The sequence below is a fragment of the Siphateles boraxobius genome, unplaced genomic scaffold (genome assembly GCF_051911475.1).
Source record: "Siphateles boraxobius isolate OS27281-9 unplaced genomic scaffold, OSU_SipBor_1 31, whole genome shotgun sequence".
Classification (NCBI taxonomy): domain Eukaryota; kingdom Metazoa; phylum Chordata; class Actinopteri; order Cypriniformes; family Leuciscidae; genus Siphateles; species Siphateles boraxobius.
The window spans coordinates 16388540-16415850 of NW_027508931.1; the positions used below are offsets into that span (position 1 = coordinate 16388540).

Consider the following 27311-nt stretch of genomic DNA (forward strand, 5'->3'; position numbering starts at 1 on the left):
GTCTACACAAACACCATCAGTATTGTCACACTTCTGCTTTGTGTATGTATAGAAAGATGACATTTACTGAACTCTGAGAAAATGTGGCACATATCTACAAACAACACGCCTGCTGAGAGCTTAAAGGAGTAGCACACCCAAAAATGAAAATTCTGTCATCGTTTTTTCATCTCAGTGGAACCCAAAAGGAGACATTTAGGCAGAATGACTCTTTTAATATCATATTAATATCATATTATGTAAAATATCAGACAATATCATATTATGTCAAATATTATTGTTTTTCATTTATCTCTTGACCAATTACTCACTTGTTTCTATGGGTTTAAAACAACGTGAGGGTTATGACAGAATTTTCTTTGAAGTGAACTTAGCATGTAAATCACTATTTACACTCTATTCAAAAGTTTGGGGTCAGTAAGAGTTTTTGGAAAGAAAATAATGCTACTTTTCAGTAAGGATGCATTAAATTGATCAAAAGTGACAGTAAAGACAGTATAATGTTTCAAGATATTCTATTTTAAAGGGGTCGTGCTGAAAAGTGTAGATTATAGCATACTATTTAGATCTATGGCATATTTAGATCGTGGCATAAAAAGTTGCAGTGATGAGCATTACAGCTGATCACAGACATGTTGCGCGCATGAATGCAGTGATCTCGTCATAGTACCGGTAACTCGATTTCTGCACTCGCATGAATGCTTTCAATATAACTAACAGTGCAAACACGATGTAAATAAGAGAGTCGTTAACTTGATTGTAACGGGAGTTTTGTCGAGAGTCCAGAACTCAGTCACTGATAAACTTGCTCTGTTTGATTGACAGCTACAGCGATTGTAAAGAGAGCTTTCTTTGATGATTCTATATACATTTTAATCAGTTTAAATGACAGATAATTTTCATCCTACTAAGAGAAACAATGTGAAGTTGACCGTTTAGTCACTGTTTTGATTTACTGACACATAAACAGCAATAAACTATTTTACCATATCATCGTCGAGTCCATATCATAAAAGTCTGTTTGCAAAGCCTGTGCCGAAATTGTGACTGATTTACCAAAGAATCAACATTGAAATGTACCGAATAAAAATAAACAATTTTTAACTGAGACATTCACATTGTTGAAAATAAATAACCACATTCCTAGCATTAGGATATTTTGGAAGGTAATGTTATTTTTAGTCCTGTGATCCTCTTCTCTCCTCGTCATTTCTATAAAGCGCCAATGGGCGGAGCTACAGTGATAACGATGTAGAAGTAGGCGTTGATCATCTTCTGCAGATGAGTTCTTTTAAATCACATAATTCAAAGCGAGTCATTTTCAGACATTGGTTTCAATAAAATCTGTTTTTGGACTTACAAGGAATAGTCCAAACATTCTCATAGTATGATGACCTCATATGTCAAAAGCTCTCAATTTCTTAATTCATGACCCCTTTAAATAAATGCTGTTCTTTTGAACTTTCTAAATAATTCTGAAAATAACGTGACACTGAAGACTGGAGTAATGCTGCTGAAATTTCAGCTTTGACATCACCGGAATAAATTACATTTTCAAAATATATTACAGTAGAAAAAGGTTAATTTAAATTGTTGTAATATTTTTTAAAAAATATTTGTAAAGTGCGTGTGTGTGTGTGTTGGGTGGGACATTTATTCCCTGTAGGAGGCATTGGGGTGTAAAGTGAAGCATTTATAATGCAGCAGAAGTGTTTGTTCAGCTGATGCTTGTGTTTGCTTTGTCTTTTCCTGTGTTGTGTGTCTATGTGTGTGTGTGTGTGTGTGTGTGTCCGTCCTGGTGAGCTCGTAACCTCGGGCCACGTGAATTATAGTTTTTCACGCATAGAGCCACATTTGGGAATGTTTTTGGAGAATTTGGGAATGCGCTGTCATGACAAAACCAGGAAGCTTAAGATGTCCTGCACCTTTGAAAGGATAGGAAATGAATCATTTCACATTGAGCCAGTGTGGTGGGTGGAGGTGGACGGGACCCTATCAGAAGGAAGCACAGCCTCTCTCTCTCTCTCCATCTCTCTCATGCTTCCTGACAGCGCCGGTACCTGCCGTAACCCAGCGGACCCAGAATATCATTTCCAGCACACCCGCAGCAACAAATTTTTTTTTGTCGTACAAATCAAAGTCTGTTTTCGAAATGCATTCCATCCCTGTACTGCTGAACATGGAGGGACTGTGAGAGAGAGAGAGGGAGACGGAGGGGGAAAGCAGAGGTTTCGAGTTTTGTTTTTGCACGTTGAGGCCTTGGAATCTGAACTGACTAACCTTTCCCAGCAGCTGCTGCTGTTTGAACAATCTGCTTTGATCCAAGCGTCTCAGTCCAGAGAAAACAGGCGTCTGTTCTGAGCTTTGGCCACAAGGGGGCCGAGACAAGACAGACGTTTGTCCTATCTGTCTTTAATGCATATGTGGTTGTGTGCAAAATGCACCAGTTTCATCTATCTATCTGTCTGTCTGTCTGTCTGTCTTTTGTCACTTCTTTCTATCTGGTTTTGTCTACCGCTTTGTCTAAATTCATTTTTATCATTTTATTTGTCCGTCATTTTATCTATAATTCTTTCTATCATTATATTGTTTTCTATTTCGGTCATTCTTATTGATCTTTATTTCTGGCATTTTTCTGGCATTCGATCTGTCGTTCTTTCTATTTCATTCCATGTCATCCTTTTATCGTGGTGTTCTGTCGGTCTTCTATCATTTCATAATTTCATAATTTTATTATTTTATTCTGTCGGTTGTTCTCTTTCTATCATTCTTAATTCTTTTGTCATTCTTTCCATAGTTCTTTTTTTTCTTATTCCACTTCTATCATTCTTAGATCTCTATCTTTCTATCATTCCATCTGTTGTGCCTTTAATTATTTCTGCCTTTTTTTGTCATTTCTTTCTATTCGGTCTACCGTTCTCTCGGTTTGTTGTACTTTCTGTTGTTCATTCTATCATTCTGTCTGTCATTCTCATTTCTCTCTTTGGTACCTCCGACCCTTTCTGAAAACACGAGGAGATGTGTTATTCATTCAGTCCAAACACTGAGTGTGTGATCTGTCTCTCTCTGTCTGTGTGTATCTCTCTTTAGGGTCTGGAGGGGAACGTATACGACCATGTGAAGGATTATCTGATATCCTTTTGTCGGACCGAGTTGGAAGCGTTTCAAGCAATCCACAGCACCTTCCAGTTCCTCCTGGAGAAGTCCAGTCGAGTGAGTCACACATGTTCTCTCTCTCTCCTCTTACTTAGTTTCATCACTCTCTCAATTTCCCTCTCCATTCCCAGAAATAGATTCGCTCTGCCAGCTCCTCATTATCGGCTCCCCTATGAAGAAATCCCCTCACACACACATCATTCCTCCACTCTACTGACAAACACATCTGTCTGAGCACTATTTCACTTGCCAAGGGGGTCTAATTTTACATACCACTATTGTGACGTGTGTGTGCGCGAGAGAGAGAGTTACATGCTTCACATGCTCTTAAAGGGATAGTTCACGTAAAAATAATCTTTCTGTCATCATTTACTGAAGCTCATGTCGTTCCAAACCTGTGTGACTTACTTTCTTCTGCGGAACACAATATAAGATATTTTGTTGAACATTCGGGTCCGAACGACATTGAACCCCATTGACTTCAAATTCTTTTATGTTCCACAGAACAAAAGAAGGTCAGTTTTGGGTCAACATTTTACCTGTGAAATACTCTTGCATCGTGTTTGTTAAAGAGTTTTGTTTTTATGTCCAGGTGATGCAGGACTTCAACCAGCAGCTGTTCCTGCAGGAGAACCCCGTGTTTCACAAAGCACAAGACTTCCAGTTCCAGCCCAGCGACAGCGATACAGTGAGTTTCGTGCATGCAGGTTTATAAACTGCACCTCGACAGATCAAGAACTCCTATATTACAAGTTCATACGTTTGAGTCTTTAGAAATAAATATTTTTTTTCAGCAAGGATGCATTAAATTGATCAAAAGTGACAGTAAAGACATTTATAATTTTACGTTAGATTTCTATATCAAATAAATGTGTTGTTTTTTTACTTTCTATTCATGTAAGATTCACGTTTTCCACAGAAATATGAAGCGGTACAACTGTTTTGAACATTGATGATAATACGAAATATTTCTTGAGCAGCAAATCAGCATATTTGAATGATTTCTGAAGGATCATGTGACACTGAAGACTGGAGTACTGATGCAAAAAAAATAAAAGATTAAATTACATTTTAAAATATATTCAAATAGAAAACAGAAAATTGTTATTTTAAATTCTAATAATATTTCAAAATATTACCATTTTTACAGTATTTTTGATCAAATAAATGCAGCCTTGGTGAGCAGAAGAGACTTCTTTCATAAACATTAAAAATCTCACAAACCCCAAACCTTTGAACAGTAATGTGTACAGGAAAATTAGTTTTTCAGTCGTATAATCACTTTCATCACTGAATTTTATTCAGTTTAAACTATCTCATGGCAGGGAATCCACCTGTGTTTGTTTCATTATTAAGCAAGCCAACTCTCTCTCTCTTCCTGTCCTTCTCTTGGTTTTTATCTCTACTCCTATATGTAAAAGTTGAAATGGTCTTCAAACGTTTCAGATTTTATTCAGCGTTGACAGCATCGTCGACACATACCTCACAACCGCGCCGAAAAAGCTCACAAATTTCATCATCACCTTCTATTTTTAGCCTGGTTCATCTGAGAGTCTCTTGGAACAGAATTTCTTGTTCCTGTGATGATGAAGTAACATCCCGCTGATTAAACTCTCTTCTGTTTCTGCTCGAGCTTTAATCACGACTCATTTTGGGAACGTTCCTCTCGTTAAACTACAGTTCTGCTCGAGTGGGATTGATCTTTAGCCGTTTCGAACTCCTGGTAGCTTTTTTATTTCAACCATTAATTTACCTCTTTATCTCTCTGTATTCTTTTATCTATTTTAAATTTCAGTTTCAATTTTGAGTGCTTTAACTACACAACCAACTTTGACTGACTGACTCATAACTGACAATTTAACATGCTAATTTAGTACAGTGCCCACTGATCCATGCTGTAAATTTTCTAATAAAGAATGATCTTACTGCTCTTTAAGCTTGAAGGAACCTTCTAAATGGGAATCTTGCTTGTGCAAATCTGTGATCAATCCATCCCAGTCAAATAAATCTACACCAGACAGTCTTTTTTATTATTTTTTATTAAATGGCTTGACTTCTAAAACCACTTTTTAAAATTACTGTCTTGTCTGGCATAATGTTTGTGCTATTTTGGGGACTTTTCTGAGCAAATGTTGATTTGTGAATTTTCGTAAGTGATTTGCTTTTGTCATTATTATTTATGTAAAAATTTCATTTAAATTTTACAATCCTAGAAATTTCCACTATAATTTATGTACAAAATCTTTATTACATTACAGTATTAGAACTAAAACCTTTGCAATGATTGGTAACTGCAGTTTCTCTTTCTTATATACTTTTTTTAGATCCAGATTTCTGTACGGACCTTTTTTTCCCCTTTAACTGCTAGAATTATTGCGAACCGCAGTAAAATATTGATTAATTAACTATCAATAAGCTGAATCAATTAAATTAACAATTAATCAATCAGTGTTTAATAATTAAAATAACACCCCAGAACTAACTTTAAGATTGTATTACCAAAGCATCTGCTCTCTCTCTCTCTCTCTCTCTCTCTCTCTCTCTCTCTCTCTCTCTCTCTCTCTCTCTCTCTCTCTCTCTCTCTCTCTCTCTCTCTCTCCTTCTCTCTCCCTCTCTCTCTCTCCCTCCCTCTTTCCCTTACATCTTCTTATAGTTCAGTAGTTAAATAGATATCGTGTTTGTTAGCTTTTACATCTCTGAGCATCTCTCTCTGCTTTGCTGTTTCTAACCCTGTTGTAGTTTTCCTGTCCTCTAACAGTCTGTTTCTAACCCTCTCTTAACCCCACCGCGCACGCATGTGATGTGTGGTTTGTGTGTATGATGTGTGTGTGTGCGCCCCATCTTTTCCTCCTCTCTGGCTCAGACTCTGAGTTCGGTGCAGCAGTTGGTGGACATTGAGCCATCGGCGGTCAGTGTGATGAGAATGACTCTGGCGCAGGTACCACACAGTCTGTTGGACTTGATTTCCCATCATGCATCAGTGTCCTGCAGCTATCATCAACCAGTTGTTGTTGTTGCTTGCATGTTGTCATCAGCCTGTGCACCTGTGTGTTTGTTAAACTCACTGTGAGTGGACACATCTAAAGGGGAAATTTCATCATTGAAAACAAGATTTTCGCTATTTCTTTTAAAGGTCTATTAATTTGAGTGGGTGTGAAAAAACATTGTTGGCTCAACCAATGATTTTACTTAAGGGCAGGAATATCTGTTTGGCCAACCAATAGCAGATCGGAGGAGTGTTAAAAAAAAAAATTATATATATATATATATATATATATATATATATATATATATATATATATTTAGTTTTAAGGTTAGTGCTTTTCACTATTCAATATATGAATCTATGTTATTTATATAGTAATATCATGTGTTGGTTAATATTTAAAAACAAAACAAAATAATATATATATATATATATATATATATATATATATATATATATATATATATATATATATATATATATATATATATATATATATAAATGTTTCATATATGTGTTTCAAAGCAGCTTTTGCAGAAATTCATTGGTAATATGACTATTTTCTTATATACAGGGTTCCCACAGGTCCTTGAAATCCTTGAAAGTTTGTGAATCTGAAATATTTTTTTCAAGGCCCTGGAAAGTTTTTGAAAATAAACATTCATAGATGCAGGTCCTTGAAAGTGCTTGATTTTTTTTTTTTTTTTTTTTGCAATAAGTTTTCTGGAAAAAATGCCATTTTATTCCCTCCGGTCCGCTAATGTGTTATTTTGTCAACATTTCTTGGCTTGTGCATAATAGCTTGCTTGATTTACCTTAGTTAATACTTAGTTAAGAAATAGATTTAATTACCCGCTCCACCTCAGTGAACAACATAGATATATACCTATGAGTGAACAAAAAGGAGAAAGAGAAAAAGGCATGTAAACATTTGAAATGGACCGTTATTGTGACAGCAATATATGCTCCAATTTTAAAATATGTAGGCTATTATGCACAACATAAAAAATACACACCATGCATCTTTATTTTAACCTCAAGAGACTGCATTAACTTGTTAACGCTTATTTCCATTTTTTTTAAATTTACATCCTTTTGAGAAAATTCTAGAATATAATAATATTTCGAATATGGCATACACGTATGAGAATTAAATAATAATAATGAGAATTAAAAAATTAAATGATACATTATTTTATTAAATAAAATACAAATTTATTCGTATTATTCCAAGCATATGACATTTTATTTACAGCAGACAGTCATGTGACTGACCACGTGAGCAGCTCGTTCGTGTGTTCGTGGACTTACAAAACTCGCTCTTCCACCGTCTATAAATCGCCATCCGAATGCATGAGTTTTAGCACTGAGGTGCCATGCATAATACACATTTATTTTTACAGACGTCCGAATAGGGCTTGTACATTGTTTTCAATAAACAAAACATTTGTGATAATCTGTTCCCCAAATATTTTATGTAATGTTGAATTGCTTTGCTTGTTAAAGGCACACTGCGGGATTTCTGTTTTTATCAAATAGCGACCCCTAGAGTCGCTGTAGAGTACTTTTAAAGTTACTGTCGTAAATACCACTCTCGCAGAGCGTCTCTGCACTCACGGCCTATCATGGCCGTACAAAATTACCACTACTAAGTTAGTTTTATGAAAGTAGGAATCTGTCGCTTAAGTGAAAAGCATAAGATTTACACATTTAGGCTATGGGGTTCCATTTAGCTTTGGTTTGTAGCCTGTTAGCTTCAACTGCCCATAGTTAGCTTCTACTAAACAGCGAAAATAATGACAAAGACATATGACTGTATACTAGGAGCAAAGAGTTCACTTACCAGTCTAATAATAAAGTTGAGAGAAGAGAATCGGTTTTACATCCAGCTTCTTCTTTCAACCTGCACCAACGAGCAAACTCCTTTCCAAGATCGACTCTTGTTTTTCCTCAAGCACGATCCCTCTCGCGCTTTCTCTTTGTTGCCTCCGCAGACGCAGTTTTAAATTTTTTCCTTCGTCGAGCAGGCGGAAAAATAGTAGCAAAAGCCTTAGCACCATGAGTATATCAGAGCCTGTGGTCACGTGACGGTCGTAAAGCGAAACGTTCTCCAGGCATTCTCCAGGTCACATGACCTGGCCAAAGACGGTGCGCCTTCTCCAAACTTACATAGGCGGTATTTCAAGAGGGCAGCCCTGCTCGGAGCATTGATAGTGTCGAGCGCAATATATTGGCCTGAGGAATCATTTAAAATAACTCATATGCGTCAACTCTTTAGGTCACAAAGTCCGCGGATTGCCTTTAAGATAATGTAAACCCATGAGGCAAGAAAAACTTAAAAGCATATTCATATATCTTAAAAGTGCATTGTGTAATATTTAGGAGGATCTGTTGACAGAAATGCTATATCATATACATAACTATATTTTCAGAGGTGTATATAGACCTTACATAATGAACTGTTATGTTTTTATTACCATAGACTGAGCCGTTTCTATCTACACACACCGCGGGTCCTCTTACATTGAAATACCCATTTTGCGCCACCATGTTTCTACAGGAGCCCTAAACAGATAAACGTGTTTTGTCACTATGTTGTTCTTCATGCAAAGAAGCTGCTAAAGTCAGCGAATAAAACACTGACACAATGATGAACAAGTAATAATAACAAAAATAATATATAATTTTACTTAATAATTAAGTGAATAATCTCTTCATTTATCTTTGTCTCAGACAACCATAACTTCTGTTGGTTGCAATTCGCAATCTCGCCACTAGATGCCGCTAAACATTACACAGTGCATCTTTAAAACTTCTGGTTACATGAGCCTAAGCTCTTTTCAATAAAATCCATGCAAAAGTTAATGTACCTAATATTCTTCAGTTTTATGCAAAACAGAAATACGACAAATAGAATATCAGATCTCTGTCATATGGCCAAAAAAAAAAGCTTTTTGCATAGTAGTTTGACACAACTAACTGTAACAATGTATCTTACAAGGTAACACGATGTAACTTTGCTCTCACTTGAAATGTGTCCCTACATTAAGTCCTTGAATTTGAGGGTATTGGACCTGGAAAGTCCTTGAAAGGTCCTTGAATTTGAAGTTAACCAAGGTGTGGGAACCCTGTATATAACATTTATTTTAATTTAAATCACTGTTACTTGCCTCTTATTTATTTATTTATTTGTTTATTAGCAGGATAATAGTTTCAGTCAGTCCTTAGTTATTTAAATATGGGTAGACCTCAGGGAAAAATGCTACAAAAGTAGTTTTTACACTGTAACGCTGTATTTTGCTTGTCAAATCCTTAGATCGTCAACTGTTTGACACGTCAAATACTCTCAGACACCGTCAGATTGATCAACAGTGCAAAATTTTCCATCATACAGACATGCAGAAAGCGTCAAAGATGCACGCATTCCATCACGCTCTCCCAGACAGCATCTGTGTGTGAGTTTGAAGCAGAGGCACATGGGATTGATTAGGCCTTTGCGAGCGGTTCTGATCCAGATGGAGCCCCTGCAGACTGTCATGTTTCCCAGCAGACTCGGGCAACCCAGCATGCCTCAAACACGTACGCCACATCTGCTTAGGGTCACGGCGAGAGAAAAAACAGGAAGTATAAAAACAAAAACATCTCAACGGGAGAGTGATGTTTAGATGCATTTTTTTCTCCCCTTTTAAGAAACCCTTTTGTCAGCCGTGGCTAGTGTTGACATCAGATTGATGTAGCAGTGTCGAGTGAAGACGCTTGTGTTAAAGTCCTCTGATTGAATTTATATTGATCAGTGTGTTTCCGTCAAATATTCACAAATGCAATGGTGCATCGTCAGCAATACTGACAGATATGGTCAATAAACGCAAGTCATTCCTTATGATTCTAAACCAGCTGAGGCATAGCACACCATTGATGTTGTTTCTTATAGCAGGGGTAGAATATGACCGCTTTTTCAGAGATTGAGAAAGTTATTACATTTGATGAAAGATTATGAAGACAATTATAACGTGCACTACCATTCAAAAGTAAAATTATAAAATAAAAAAAACACCACGGCTGCATTTACTAAATCAAAATTACTGTGAAAACGGGAAATAATGTCATTTAAAAGAACAGTTTTCTATTTTAATATATTTTAAGTGAAATTTATTCATGTGATCTGAATTGAAGTATTAATCTTACTGACCAAACTTTTGAACAGTAGTGTACACGGATTCATTTTTGCAGTAAGCCCAGAAACTTGTATTAAATCCAAAAGATTCCTGGTGATTTTAAGACTCTTCACACTCTTATTGGATACGTCTGTCTAAATGCATCCTCGGGTTGTATTGTGTTCAGGTGTTTAAACTCGGAAATAAACAGATGCTTGCGAGAGACTGGCAATTAGTGGACGACAGCTGGCATGATGCTGTGATGGAATAATAGGCAGACTTGAGATTTGAGAAGACTTTGTAACTGTTATGTACTGTGCAACGCACATGTCCCATAATGAACCTCAACTCACCTCCTAAACAATCAATTATGTAGCATCTCATATCCTTAGATTGAAGAATCAAGCATCTTTTTCTTACGCTATCTTCAGACCTTACGTTTCTTCGCCGTCTTTTCCACTAGTCGCTTCAGGTTGGTTCATTTGGATTTAAGTTGATTGATGAATCCATTGTGCTTCAGATCTGATATCAGAGATGGTGAAAAGTCCTCAACACTGTTCCTGGATCTGTTCTTTCTGTTTGTAATTGTGAATGTAATGAGTTCACTGTTTTACCACTCTGATCTCAAACCTGTGATTCCGACAGGTGTGTGTGGCTGTGTTAACCGTGTGTGTGTGTGTGTGTGTGTGTGTGTGTTTCAGAGTCGACAGCTGGAATCGGAGACGGGAACCACCGAAGAACACAGTCTGAACAAAGAGGCGAGGAAATGGGCCACACGTGTGGCCCGCGAACACAAAAACATCATCCATTACAAACGGGTAAGAGGCGCTGGATGCACATTCATACTCGAAAACAACATCTATTACAAAGCTCGCGCACACACACTTGAACATCATCTGTAAGTGGCGAATCTTGTAAAAATCTATTACAAATTCTGTTGAGATGCAAACTAATAATTGAATTACAAATGACTGAGACAATGTCCATGTCACATGAATCCACGAAATTAAAATTAAACACTTAATCCTTAGATCTCTTATTATTTATTATGTTCATGACAATTCATTTTTTCATTTTAAGTGGCTTTATTATTATTATTAGATTTTAATGACTGCATATGCAGTATTTTTATCTACAGTAAAACATATTGCAATACTATAATAATATAATATTATATAATATTTTTTGTATTGCAAAATGTTTATGTTTAATTATCATGAAATAAAAGCAGGAGAACATATTCTGCCACACGTGATTCTGTTGAATGTTGTGATAGTATCTTGTCTGATTGTTAGATTAGTGGCAGGAAATGTGATCTGATGCCATGATTTTTTTGATTTTCTTCAAGTTGGTTTCTTGCCAATTGAATCTAGCTGATTAAGGGTAATTTGTTTTTATGGCAGGCTCTAGAGGAATGTGAGACACTCGGGACTCCGCCCACAGAACAGAGCCGGATCGAGCTGGAATTCCGAATAGAGGAGGCCAAGGAGAACATCCGCAAAGCAGAGGTGATGTGTGCCGCATGTCTGTCACCGTTCTCTCACTCACACTTGTGACATTCTGAAACACGTACGGCGTTTTATCTTCCGAGTAACACCAAAGGAGAAGGTTAGCAGGATGTTCATGCTACTTTTACACTACTGTAAGAGATCGTACATATCTTCGCACAAAGCTATCGTATCACTTCAGAAGACTTATAGTGCATGAGTTATATAGTTTATCATTGTTGGGGCTTGACGGCATCCGTCTCTGATCACTTGTCCTGTAAACGTGTATGTTTGCACAAAATAGTTTTGTGTTGTGCATTTGTTTGAGTAGCATTTCATTTGTATTTAGGAAAGGGCAGATCAGAGAAAAAACAAGGCAGAAGTACTTAGTAATAATGTCCCAAACGTCTCCCGCTCTGCTGCTGTAATGAATGCATTTCCCTTTCCAGACAGAGATGCACTCTCTCTCTCTCTCTCTCTCTCTCTCTCTCTCTCTCTCTCTCTCTCTCTCTCTCTCTCTCTCTCTCTCTCTCTCTCTCTCTCTCTCTCTCTCTCTCTCTCTCTCTCTCTCTCTCTCTCTCTCTCTCTCTCTCTCTCTCTCTCTATTGATCTGTTCAGAGACAGGCTGTCAGTCTCCCTGTCTGATCAATATGTCTTCTCCTCTAAGATGTCCTGCCATGTCCTTACACATGACTTCCAGCAGCCTTGGCGCCCTCTGCTGGCCCAGCCTGTGACCTCTCTTATATTTTAAAGCAATAGTTCATATGGCTCTAAAGTCAAATGACGACTTTATTTTTTGACGAAGAAATGTCTTTTCCATGCACTGTCAGCATACAATGACCTAGAGATGTCAAACTCAAAAACAGTCAATAAATGAACCACTAAATGCTCTAAGTCTTCAGAAGTCATATATTTATGCTTTCCAACATCGCTTTAAAGTCGAATGCACACGAGCATTCAAACTTGCCGTTGTATGATGCGTCACATCAGGTTTGTCATCATTGACATCAAACAAATTGGTCCTTCCATGTCTTATAACTTATACAATCCCACCAAATTTGATTATGCATAAGTGCAAATTCCTCATTAGTAAATGGGTGTGGAACAGTATGAGAGTGAGTAAATGATGACAGAATTTACATTTTTGCATGAGACTAACTCGTGACAGTAGGATTTGACCCGTTTGCTGAGGATTTAATAGACAATGTAGTAGATAAAACACCATCTTTGTTTTTCCTCTTGAATTCAGAGCAACTGACGCCAAATTATCATTAGCAGACCATTTAAATATTTAATAACCCCATTAAGAACTAATGGACAAGAACCAAAAACACAACAAGCAGAATAAGGAATGAAACAAATTTGAGTTTGTAAATAGTAAGCTTTTATTTGGCACCAGGCAATGTGCCAGAGGAGTCTGTGTTTGCTCATCAACAAATATTAAAAGTATAATTGCACTTTAATTATTCCCTTTGAAAATGTTTGTCCCTTCAGAATTACATGGAAATGAAAGACGTACATAAAATGTATACTCCGAAGCAGCTTCCAAATGCTGTTTGTCGTCTGTAAATTGAAACTGATGAGTCTTCAGAAAGTTAATTTGCATCTTTGCCTAATAATGAGAAAAGCTGAAGTGCAAGGACAGCTGTACGCTCCTCTGAGATCAGACGCCTCACCTGTCTAATGAGGACAACTACCCTAGATACTCACTTCTGAGAGCTCAACGGCCTGTGTTTGGATATCGAGCTTCAGTGACGGGACGCTCACACTCCCAGCAGTTTTTAATCTGTTTTCCTCTGTCTGACACTATCTTGCGGTTTTTTTAAATGCAGCTTTTTATGCTTTTCAAGGCGACTTTCTCACAACTACTGTTTGTGACAGCCAATAATCAAACTAACACCTTTTACATAATTTTGTAATTTTTTATTTTAATTTTAATTTTATTTTAATTTTTAATTTTAAAATAGTATTTACATTTCCAGTTTTAGTCATTTTAGTACTTCAACTTATTTTATTTCTGTCAGCTGCCAAAGCAACATTTCTCATTTTATTAAAATATACTGTTAAAAATGTTAATATGAATTAAAATTCAACTTTATTTCAATTAACAAAAAATATTGTTTTTTATAGTTTTAAATTTAGTTAACAATATCAACACTTGACTAGACTGAGCGACACTGGACAACTAGTTAGTTGTTCAGAAGTTGCTGCTTGAGCACCACAATATATGTAACTGTTGTATGAACAGAACAGTCTATTTATCTTTTTTAAATAGTTTTCAGTTTAATTTTATTTTACGTTTTAGTAACTTTCTATGTGCTTTAGTCATTTGTATTTTTTATATATATTTTTGTTTAGCTTAAATTTTATTTAACTTTTTTTTGTAATTTCAGCACTTAAACATTAGTTTAATTGTTTTATTTAGTTACCAAAGCGAAATTTCTGTTTTATTTTATTTTTTTCATTTTAAAAATGATTTTTAATAGTTAATTCATTTATAAGTTGCTGCTTGAATACTACAGTACAGTATATATGTAAGATTTTGTATAAACAGGACAAACTATCTATCATTATTTTAAATTAGCTTTTTTTATTATAATAAAACATATATATATTTAATAATTTTATGTGCTTTTGTCATTTTTATTATTTTTTAATATTCCTATTTAGCTTAATTTTTCTTTTCGTGTTGGTTTTAGTAATTTTAGTATTTCAACTTAGCAGCGTTTCTAATAAAACAAAAGTTTTAAGTTTTTCATCCAATATTTATGTTTAATGTTACATTTAATTTCAGTTAATCTTCAATTCATCCTTGACTGAACTAAACCCTACTGGACGACTAACTAACAAGTTGCTGCTTGAATATTACAGTGTATGTAAGCAGTCATATAAGCAGAACAATTTATATATATTTGACTCTGTCTTTTTCAGACGATAAAGCTGAAGGCAGAGGCGCGTTTAGACCTTCTGCGGCAGGTGGGCGTTTCTGTGGATACGTGGTTGAAGAGCGCCATGAACCAGGTGATGGAAGAGCTGGAGAATGAGCGCTGGGCGACGCTACCCACCCTCACTACCCATGACCTTTCTATCTCGGTGAGCACCCCGTTTATCAGAAATCAAAGTCCCTATGAAGTGGTTTGATATTCAGATATTCTCACCGGTGTAATCACTTCCAATTTAAAGTTAAGGAAGTTGTGGCTTTACAACATCCCTATTATGAATGACACCCCTGGTCATTCAGGCCAGCCCAGCGGTTTGTAGTTAGTTCGACCTCCCCGACCCGACCCTTCCTTATTCTGTCAACGTCATTGTATTCAGACCCTGCTAACTAAACAGTTTAGCCCATATGCCACGGCATCTCCATCAGTCAGAGAGAAATAATGTTGATCACAGCAGCAAAACCTCACCTACATTCCCCTGAACTCAACAGATACAGACACACAGACCCTTTACACATGTGTTTGTGTTATCATAGCAAGAGAGAGAACAAATCCTTTTGAGACGCTAGAGGATGTGACATGAGCACTTGGTAGAATAGTGTCGTTTATGCCAATTACACGGTCTAACGCACATTTGAACACACACCGTTTCATATTTTGGTGCACACTTTACATATATCGACATCCCCTACTTTAATTATTCACACACACTCATGCACATTTCAGTAGAAGATCTTCCTCCGAGATGGAGGAAGATCTTGCTGTGGTTTTTACAATGAATGGCACATAATTGTAGAAATATGGATGAGACAATGGTTGGAGAGACATATACATATATGTACATATACTGTGCAAACACACACACACACATATATGTATATATATATATATATATATATATATATATATATATATATATATATTATTCATGTACAAATATATTAAATATTTATATAATAAATGAATAAGGACACTCTTCCGCAAGCACAACTTATCCATAACCATAAACAAAGGCACTTATAATAGCTCCTATTATCCTTAAAAAATAATCTTGTTCTCACTTTTTCTGATTAAATCATGTGTTCAAGTTCCCCTGTAGTCAATCATTTCATCCCTTAAAATTCATCTTTAAGCGCCAAAATGAAACATTTAAATGTTTTATTTGTGCCTTCAAATAGCTTGAATGTAACTCTAATCCCTTGCTTCATTTAGTAATCACGGAGCCATGCATATGCTAATTAGCCCCACCTCCACTCACTCAAACCAGCTCAGAATACCTGATCAACTCTGTCAACTTCACTGTAGTAAATGCTCCACAATGGCAAGTGGAAACACTGGTTTAGATCACCCATACCTGTTTGAACCAGAAACTGATTCAGAAGAAGTGGAAGAGTGACATGGAACATATAACGGTAATAAATATGATTAGCCTTTGGCTTGACTACGTTATCAAACAGCTAATGTTACATAAACCCGTTCGCATCTCAGTCAGAGAGCTGCCTTCTAAATATCAGTATCCTTAGAAACGCTTTGAACAACTCAACGTCAGTGGAGAAAGGCATATAGTTCATCATAATATACATCATATACATAATTCACCCGCTATTGTGCTAAATGTACCTGATTTTTCATATCAAAAGAAAAAAAAATACCAGGATAACCTGGCTTCTCTTGAGACTCTCCTGGTTCTGAGAATAGTTAATGATATGCTAAACGCCTATGCTAATCTGAAGTGAAATTTGAGTAAAGTTTGAGAATACTGCGAGACTAACGTGTGAACATAGCTTATTGAGTAGTAGGCCTACTACAGTAAAGCACCAGTGTAGCGTGGTACATTAAGGGTGCTTTCACACCTGCCTCATTTAGTTCGGTTGAATCGCACTAGAGTTCGTTTTCCCCCTTGGTGCAGTTCGTTTGGGCATGTGTGAAAGCAGCAATCACACTCGGGTGCGCACCAAAAGCGGACCGAATAAGCGTACCGAGACCTCCTCGAAGAAGTGGTCTCGGTACGCTTTCAAGCGAACTCTGGAGCGGTTCGTTTGTGGCGAGAACTTGATCCGACCTTGAACAGACCCAACTGCCAAAGAACTGCGCATTTTTGGACTAAACCAGCTGCCGTAGTCAAACAAAATTATTATTTAGATTGTCAATAGCGCTCCCCTTAAGCCATTACCGACGTACCGCATTCTGCTCTAAAATCTCATCATAAACTCTGAAGTTGTCCGCACTGCACAGTGAATTTCTTATTTATATTGCATCTAGTCTTTGTTGTTTATGGGGGGATTTGTGAAAGGATGAAGCTCGTTCTGATTCTGAACATACATTGTGAGCGAATTCTCCGCATGTCTGCCGGATCTTCCTCTTTGTTTACGAGTTCTGTTGGAATTTTCCCGCACTCTAATTCTGACCAATTTAAGTGCAGTTGTGGAAATATGTTCAAGAAGACACATCTAGCCAACGAGGGATGTGGATTTTGTCACGTGACTGCATTTTGGTTCGTTTCATCAACCGATTCAGACCAGAGCAATCAGTGTGGTGTGAAAAGGAACCGAAACGCCTGAAAATTATACATAGTATAATTTTTCCCCCTTAGTCCGGACCAAATGAACCGAACTACAGGTGTTAAAGCACCCTAAGGTAATTGTAAAGATTGAGTGATTTTAGGTAAGAGAGTATAAATTTTAAAAATGTGCCAGGGTTTAGCCCACAGCGTAGGCAGATTGACATCTGACTGTGGTTTTATATTGGGCTGGCTGGGTGATAAACAATATCATAACGAGATTGTGATCAAATTTATGTTGATAATGACTATAAGCTCTGAACATTTTTACTTAATATGGATTACCCTACCAGGCACAGCAGAAATAAACGCAACAAGACCCAGTCTTTCTACGGGGAGCCGGTGAGGAAAACGAAAGTGAAATCAAACTGTTCATTTTGAAATATTACTAACAATATAAAAGTTATTTTTACATTATAAAAATCAGTTAAGATTTCACAGCAAACTTTAGGTGAACTGTAACGTGATCTAAGAAAAAAAAAAAGAAGTTCAAGACAAATATGAATGAATTCACAATTTACACAAAAAGGCTTTTATTTGCTAAAAAATTATAAACTATCAATCAGAGGAGGCATGTAGTAGATTGTGTGTAATAGATTTTGAAGGGGCATTCGGCAACTATTTCAGCTTAATAAAACCGTTTAGAAATCATTTGGATGGTTTAATAACCTGTTCTGGTGAGAATGGTGACTTTCCCCGCTCCCCCCAACGTTCCTAGGCGGAAAACCAACCTTGCCACATAAGGATTAACGTCCCGGTAAGTTGGAAATAGGAAATCTCATGAGAAGCGAGAACAAGTGAGAAACGCAAACTGCTTTACGGCAATTCGACATAAACACACACGCCGCCCTCAATGTGTATGATGTATTACCCACCTCGGTAGACATAGCTCCACACGATAAAGTTGGCCGGCTCCGATAATAACAAATGCACATGAGCAGCGGTAGAAAGGGGGAGGAGGGTGCCGCAAGTGAGTTTTTTTACGACATTGTTGTGAAATATACGCCTCACAGCTGTAGGGGGAGCTCGTTGAGAAAACATGCGACAACAAAAGTGAAAATCAGCGAAGAAATAGCTAGAGTTGCCGAATGCCCCTTTAATGCAAGGTTTTGATCATGCTGATAATTTAGAGGCCTTTAAATGTGCATATCAAATATGAGACAGTGGGCTATATAGGGTTAAGATAACAGTGACCACAATGTTTTCTCACACTCGAGCGCTTCAGTCTAATCTGTATTACTTCATCACAAGCTGTTTATGTCAGCCTTGGGCGTAGCCTATATGTCAGTCACCCCCCACCACATCACAAGTTACAGATTACAATGACCTCATCTGGGGCCGGTTTCACAAAGATAGACTTTGACTATGGCTTAGATATAGTAGATAGTCAGACTTCAGATAGACATCTAAATCAGACCGTTGCACAAAGCACTTAAGACTCTAACTATCGTAAGTAGGACTACACTGCAATGCATTCTGGGTAAACTAAGACACTTTTCAAAACAAAAAACATGGCGGATCGAGTAAGCGCATTCAACCGTTCAGTGCAGTTTACCCCAGCGGAAAATATGTGTTTGTTGGAGGAGTATAACATTTACAAGGACATTTTATTTAGGAAATTTAACGGAGAATGTAGTAACAAAAAGAAGTGTTTAATTTGGAAAAAGATTGATATGACAGTAAACAGCGTTAATCCAACCGTTGAGCGGAGCGTTAAAGACGTACAGAAAAGGTACAAAAACAAGGTACAAGATCCCAAAAAAGAAATATTCAGGAGAAAATATCCAAAAACGGGAGGAGGACCCCAAGAGAAACTTAAGGACACCACTGAAATGGTGATGATGACTATATATGTCGGACAGTCGCCTATGTTCTGGGGGATAAGCGGAGGACGGGAAAGTGGAGTGTGTGGCGTCAACATCGACGTTACCGGCGGGTCCCTAAAAACCCTTTCCCTTCTCATAGCTCTCTCCATAACGTCGTCAGCAAACCACAAATTATGAGCCATTTTCCCTTTTTCTTTTGGCTGTTTGTAATGTAACTGATTGCTACTGCTGGTTGCCAAGGCAACATAGAGTCTTAGCCCTAAGTTAGCCTGGGGGTAAGGTGTCTAATTTTTTTTTGTCTAGATTAAGTCAGTCTTTACTTTTGTGAAACAGTCTTACTTGCATTAGACTAGTCTATGAGCAAATTTTAGACTTGTCTAACACTATAGACCGGTCTAAAATAGCTTTGTGAAACCGCACCCATGATTCAGACTTCCACCGAAAGTTCTCTTGACCTTCACTGAAGGATCAGTTTTCAACTATTGTAACCAGTTAAAACAAGTAATGTGAGATACAGTGAAAAACTGAGGAGGTATGAGTGTCCAATGCCTGTGTCTTTTGTTGATTTTTCTGTTGCTACATTTTGTCTCTTGGGGAAAAATGGTCTCCTGATCCCCACAAAACCAATGAGATTGGTGGGCGGTAACTAGGTAGAGTCCACACTTCTGGGACGCTGGTCTTTTGAGCTGTATGTTCCATGCAGTTGTATGTTAAACCCACAAAGAAAGCCTCAGGCAAACTTTTTAAAGTTTATTAATGATATTGAATCAACAAGTGAGTCGTGGTGTTTGTCAGAGTAGTGACACGCCTTGTCATGTTTCTGTAGACCACAGTGGATTTGGACAGAGAGGAAGGAGAAGAATTAGAAGAGAACATGGAGACGTATGACGACAGCAGCTCAAGTCCTTCAGGAACACTGAGGAACTACCCGCTCACCTGCAAGGTGCTCTACTCGTACAAGGTAAATTCACACATTTAACTGGGGCTGACGAATGTTCTGAAAACTGCCGACCAGTCATTTTGTTCATTGAAATAAAGCTAAAATAAAATAAAAAATTTTAGATGGAAAAACTGAAACTTACTAAATCATAAAAATTTATGTATAATCAATATTTATAATGTATTAATATAATTGTATTTAACATAAAAATTGATAAATTGGTTTTAAATGGAGCTATTCTATAATAGCTCTTCCTTTTTTTTAAAAAACAATCTTGTTTCACATTTTGCATTTATTAAATTAAATATAGAATGCAAAAAGACCTTTATTTATTTAAAAACACATTTAACTGGGGCTTTGGAACAGTCTGAAATGTGTGTTATTTGTAGCTAAAACAAACTTTTTTAAATGGAAATAAAGCTGAAATAAAATGTAAATATAAGATAAAAAACCTAAACTTGTTTCCTATTTTCCTAAACTGAAAATAAGTTGAAGTACTAAAATAACTAAATCTGAAATAAAAGCTAATTAGAACTATTTCAAATAATAATAATAATATCAGTGACAGAAGCACATCACAAAATGACTAAAACTTAAAATAAAATGAAAGCCAAATATATCAAATTAAAAGTTAACAAATGCAAAATATTAATAAATAAATGGTATTTATAGTACTAAAATAACATGTAATAAACCTCATCAAAGTCACAGATATGACATTGTTTAAAATACCTATTTTGCGCATATCTGAAAATCCAACTTTGAAGAAATGTCAGTAACTCTGGCGTTAATTAAATTAGAATTGAATTTTATAATATTATGAGAAATTATAATATTATTAGAAATTATAATATTATTAGAAATGAATTTTATAATACTAACAACTAAAAGCTAGTCAATTTTCAAATATATTTCGAAGCATTAGCTTAGCAATAACATTAGTCAAAGATGGCATCTCTGTTGTTAACATCTTTTCACCTCAGGGAGTTTACTTGCTCAGCAGCTTGGCTCATGAATATTAATAATGTTATTTAGGATTCACATAACATGATGTCCTAACTGATCTGCAGAAAATGCTGACGTTGGTCAGTAATAGGGTTGCAGTTTACCACTTTCACATGTATTCCTTCGACGCAGCCAGTTCAGGCTGGCATTTTATAATGCATGCTGGAATTTTTTTCTTCATACTGCATCCAAACAAAATAAATATTTAAAAAATGCCCCTGCTCTTTACCGTCTTCCAGGATCCGTTCTCTTATTTGTAATGGTTGTGTCTGGGAAACTGCTCAAATGTCTGCTGGTTTTTGGAAAAATATTAACCCACAAAGTTGGCCTTGTATTGCTCAAGTCTTTTCACCGCTCTCTTTCTCCCAGGCCTCTCAACCCGATGAACTAACGATCGATGAGCATGAGATGTTGGAGGTTATAGAAGACGGGGACATGGAGGACTGGGTGAAGGTGAACCAATCATACCATTGTTTATTTTAGCAGTCTAACATAACCTGCTGAAGTTTATTTTTTGTCCCAAATCAATCAGATTGCAATTCTAGAAAATGTACCGAGGAAAATAATGTTTGTGCTTCAGAGCTCAAGACAAGATTTCCACAGAATTCCAACAACTGTTCTTCTGAAAGTTCTACACCAGCTTTTTGAATGACGAATCTTTGAATTTTGTGTAAATCTTTCTGTTGAGCTATGAGTGGGTGCTGATTCCAGTTTGATTATTACATTTTTTGGTTTAGTATATTTTTATAAATAATTGTATTCTTTTAGCTCTATATTTAAAGTCAATGAAACGAAACTAGCAACATCTTTTCTTAATATTGTGGCGTATATCAGAGTGTAACGGATTATCGAAAACATAAAATTACGTTTAAGAATTTATCAGACACTTTTATCCAAAGCGTCTTCAAAATGAGGAAAACAATAGAAGCAGTCAAACCAACAGTAGGGCAAGTCATGTGACAAGTCCCAGCTAGTCTAGTACAGAGCAAGGATTTTTTTTTTTATAAATAGAATAGAAAAAGAATAGTAAGTGTTAGTATTAATGGGTCAAGTGTTGATGAAAAAGATGCGTCTTCAGTCGTTTTTTGAAAAAACAATTTTTTTAGTGATTTTGTGCCTTTTTGGAATGGCACCACAATGCACCGTTCACTTGCAAAGCACAAGTTTCTGTAGGGCACATAAGTCTGAAGTAGTGACTGAGTTTAGGTATAGGGGTGCAGAGCCAGTGGTTGTTCTGTAGGCAAACATCAATGCCTTGAATTTGATGCAAGCTACTATTGGCAACCAGTGCAAACTGATGAAGAGAGGAGTGACGTGTGCTCCCTTCGGCTTATCAAAGGCCAGTCTTGCTGCGTCATTCTGGATCGGTTGCAGAGGTTTGACTGTGCATGATTGAGGACCAGCCAAGAAAGCATTACAATAGCCCAGTCCGGATAGAACAAGAGCTTGGACAATGTTGTTGGTTAAAAAAACGAATGCAAATTTGTAGTCAGTTGTGGAGGGACGGGTTTTGAGCATATGTCACCAGAGAAAAGTCTGACATCTTCACTGGGAGATCCAGTTATGACATTTTGAAGGTAAAAAATGTTTTAAACCTGCATGGATAAAATTGACCCTTCGCTAAGCCACGCCCGAAAACCGCCACTGGCCAATCGTGTCTAAGCAACCGTAACTAGGATCAGGAGGTCTGGCAAGCTTTCGAGCGAGGCAAACATGCTGAAGCGTTGTGCGTATGGATTGTGCAAATCTGATATCCGGTATCCTAAAAGTTTGGACGGGGGAGTGGAATTTTTTTCCATCCCGAAAATCTAAAAGCCAAGTGGAGAAATGATGTGCGTGGATACAGCAGTGTGGAGAACCCATTCACAACTAAATGTCGACAGGATTAACAAAAACACCTATTGCTTGGAAGTTGGGAATAATGACGGTTCTTTGTTCATAATGCATATATTTTAACGTAAAATAAGACTATTAAAGACAAGACGGAGGCTCACTGACATACTTTAAAATATATTTCAGCATTTTGTTAATCGACGACCTTCTACCCCTGACTGAGTAACTTTAACCCAATCCGATCGCGGCTCTCCCGGTGTTAGTGTTATTCCACAAAATGTATGGATAAACTGTTTGATTTATAATTATTAGATTATTTTCACATTTCACTTACTCTGCTGTGCACGAGCATAGCTGTTCCTCGATTTATGTGTTTCCCATTTGAATGGTCAGCGTATGAGACGGCTGCTACTTGTGCTGGGACTATAGGCTTTAGCTTCAATTTGTATGAAATTATTCGCTAATCGGTTGCATATTATGTCGTGGATGTATCCCTCGAATGCATACTGCAGTCCCTCTTGTCTTGCTCTCTCAGATATTTCACATGTTTGCCAAAAATTACTAATTATCTCATTGGGAATGTCTGACACCGGTGCATACACACTGTAATAGACGTGTCAGGCGCGAAAGCTTGACAGGCATAGCAACAGTAACTAGGGAGGGCGGGGCTTAGCTAAGGGTCAGTTGTTCATAATAAGGTCTATTCCATCCATTTAAATATAAATATAGGGTGAATTTTCATTTCATCCCATTTTTAACTGTTCCATATTTTCCACCCCAAAATCAGTCAAGAAAATGGGATTCAAGTCTACAGATTCATTTTGGCCCTGGTCATAAATGACTTAATGCTTAATGATGTAAATGTTGGTTCCAGGCGAGAAATAAGTCCGGCCATGTGGGCTATGTTCCAGAGAAGTACCTGCAGTTCCCCACGTCCAACAGCGTGCTAAGCATGCTCCAGTCCCTCGCTGCTCTGGACGCACGCTCACACTCCTCCAGCAACTCTACCGAGCCTGAGCTGGCATCAGGCAGCTTCAACGGAGACAGCAGCAGTGAGTCAAACACACACACACACACACACACACACACACACACACACACACACACACACACACACACACACACACACACACACACACACACACAGAGAGAGACAGATGAATGCTGATGATGTGAGTCACAATGCATCTAAATATTCATACTGGCCTTCATTAATAAAAATGTGTCAAAAGCACTATGAACTGACCATCAACACTGAACTGAACAATTACACTATTTTTTACTTAGAGCTGCTGTGCAGCCGAAGTGAACTCTTTGCATCATTTAATTATTTTCCTGTTATCACTGTAAAGCTGCTGTGAAACAACTTGTATTGTATAAAGCGCTTTATAAATAAAGGTGACTTGACTTGACCTTTTTTGTGGGGGGGGACGTGGGTAACATGTTTTGTTGTGTTTTTGGACATGGTCACCATGGTCTCACAATCATTGAGAACTTGGAAATATCAGGGGATTTTAAAATTTCAAGACTGAAAAGTCTAAAAATAGCCAACATACCCTACAGTTCAAACGTTTGGGGTCAGTAAGAAATAAATTCATTATTTTATTCATCAAGGATGCTGTCATCGGATGCTGTCATCAGATGTGACGGTAAAGACATTTAAAATATTACAAAAGATTTCAATTCCAAATAAAAGTTATCAAAGAATCATGAAATAATGTATCACTGTTTCCACAAAAATATCAAGCAGCAACTGTTTTCAACATCGATAATAATAAGAAGCTTATTGAGCAGCAAATCAGCATATTAGAATCATTTCTGAAGGGTCATGTGACACTGAAGACTGGAGTAATGATGCTGAAAATTCAGCTTTGCATCACAGGATTAAAACAGTTCTTTTATATTGTAATAATATTTCACAGTATTACGGTTGTTACTGTATTTTGTATCAAATAAATGCAGCCTTGGTGAGCAGAAGAGACTTCTTTCAAAAACATTACAAATCTTACCACTCAAAACTTTTGAACTTTTTTTAATGGATACAGTCCCTACCTAGTGAGCTTGTCCCTTTAAGATGTTTCCAACATATTTTTAAAAAAAGAGCTTGCTATCTTCTCACCTATTAATAACCCCTTTCTTTTCTTCTTTTTCTCTCCCAGTGAGTTTTGTGAAGGCCATGTACGACTACGAGGGTCAGACGGATGACGAGTTGTCATTCCCAGAGGGAGCCATCATCCGCATCCTCAACAAGGACAACCAGGAGGACGACGGCTTCTGGGAGGGAGAGTTTAACGGTCGAGTGGGCGTCTTTCCGTCAGTGCTGGTGGAGGACCTGACAGCCTCAGAAAACGGGGACACTCACTGGGGAACAGACACACAGGTAAGACATCCGTAACTCACTCTGACCAGTAAATGACCATGAGACTCTGTGTCCGCGCTTATTGTGTGTTTCTGTGTGTGTTTGATGTCCGAGTCCTGCCCTTGATTACAGGCGTGGACACTTCCTTCCTGTAATCAATGCCCTCCGGGGTCGTGCAGGATCAAAGCCTTTCTTATTATCCTAATCATGTGAATACAGTCATAATGAAACTATACTTGAATGTGGATAATATAGCATTATATAATTTATTACACGATTCTCTTGAATACTTTATTCTGAATAGTCAATCGCAGAATTTTGCTGTCAGATGTTTTTGTATAAGGATGTTAAGCTATTTCTCTAGTTGGTATGTCTAAGATAATCATAAATGTGTGTTCTTTGACAATTAAATACCTTTTTATGATTCTGAGTTTTATATAATCTAATAAAACGAGTACACTACCAGTCCATTCAAAAGACTGGCTCTGTAATTTTTTACGTTTTAAAAGAAGTCTCTTCTGCTCACCAAGGCTGCATTTATTTGATCAAAAATACAGTAAAAATGGCAATATTGTGAAATGTTATTACAGTTTAAAATAACTGTTTTCTATTGTAAAATGTTATTTATTTCTGTGATGCAAAGCTGAATTTTCAGCATCATTACTCTTATTATTCTTCATCGTCACATGATCCTTCAGAAATCATTCTAACCTGCTGATTTGCTTCTCAAGAAGCATTTCTTATTATCATCGATGTTAAAAACAGTTGTGCTACTTCTATTTATTTTTTGGAAACCATGATAAATTTTTTGATGAATAGAAAGTTCAGAAGAACAGCATTTATTTGTAAATAGAAATCTTTTGCAACATAATAAATGACTTTACTGTCACTTTTGATCAATTTAATTTCTCCTTGCCTAATAAAAGTATTAATTTAAAAAAAATTCTTACTCAAACTTTTGAATGGTAGTGTATATTAACAATATCTGACACTGAAAGGTTTGTATACGCTAGCTTAGCATGTAACATGTGTTGTCCTTCCCAGGTGTCCCCGTGCCAAAGGCTTCATTCATCACTTCCTCCTCTGCCGCTGTACGACCAGCCGCCCTGCAGTCCGTACACGAGCCCGGAGACCAGCAGCGCTCCCTCACTGCCCCGCTCACCGTCTGTCAACGGGGAACACAAACTGCCCATCCAGCAGAAAGCCACTGTTCATAGTAAGACACTAGTCGCCCCAGCTACTGTCGTCAGGAAGCCTCTTGTGTTACTCTCTACATTCATGTCTGTTAAGATTTTAATTTGAGAATGTTTTACATTTGGTTTAGATCACAATTCCAGCTTAAGTCCAGAGAGCCCAGGCTTCCCTCAGCTGCTGAGACTCACTCCTGATGGATCCGGACCTGGAAAACTCAGACCTGTATGTGAACCAATCTGTTCCTGGCTGTTTTTATGCGTGTTTTATGAACATCCTGCTCTAATGTCTCAATATTCAATTTTAAAACCTTTATGTGTAAGATTGTGCAGTTTCTTACATTTAGAAAAATAAAGTTTAAAAATACTAGATTGCTAAGTGATTGCTTAATTTGTTTTCAGATCACTAGAGCTTTAAAGTCCAGAGAAACGATACTCGGTTACTAACGTAACCTCGGTTCTCTCTAGAGAGGGAACGAGTATTGCGTAAGTTTAGCTTACGCTACGGGAAAGATTCATCTTCTCGAGATACTGAAGCCAAAAAATTATGGCCGGTTACGCAATACTCGTTCCCTCTCTAGAGAGAACCGAGGTTACGTTAGTAACCGAGTATCGTTCTCTTACGAGAGGTTCTCTCGTATTGCGTAAGTTTAGCTTCCACCATGAGACTCTAAACTTCCAGGGGAACCCCATAAGTGGAAAAATAAGGTGGCCAGCCACGCGGGCCATCACTTGTACATAAGCACACATAGGGAATACAGAGCAGCGCGCCGGTCTGTATAGGCACATGGCACATACCCTACTAGTGCAGCTCAATCAGGAGAGCTGAGTCACGTGAGAGTGATCTGAGCAGAATACACCTCTCATTCACACTGA

At 37.2% G+C, this 27311-nt stretch overlaps 1 protein-coding gene across 1 annotated transcript in view; it reads left to right on the forward strand.

Moving 5' to 3' along the window:
- Positions 1-27311, forward strand: part of fchsd2 (FCH and double SH3 domains 2) — a 95897-nt gene that overhangs the window by 65630 nt on the left and 2956 nt on the right. Inside the window, exons 9-19 of the mRNA XM_077193904.1 lie at positions 3091-3213; positions 3749-3844; positions 10998-11114; positions 11700-11804; positions 14715-14876; positions 19935-20069; positions 21423-21506; positions 23761-23938; positions 25046-25266; positions 26290-26461; positions 26570-26661. Of these exons, the coding sequence (XP_077050019.1) occupies positions 3091-3213; positions 3749-3844; positions 10998-11114; positions 11700-11804; positions 14715-14876; positions 19935-20069; positions 21423-21506; positions 23761-23938; positions 25046-25266; positions 26290-26461; positions 26570-26661 (1485 nt within the window). The remainder of the gene's footprint in view (positions 1-3090; positions 3214-3748; positions 3845-10997; positions 11115-11699; positions 11805-14714; positions 14877-19934; positions 20070-21422; positions 21507-23760; positions 23939-25045; positions 25267-26289; positions 26462-26569; positions 26662-27311) is intronic.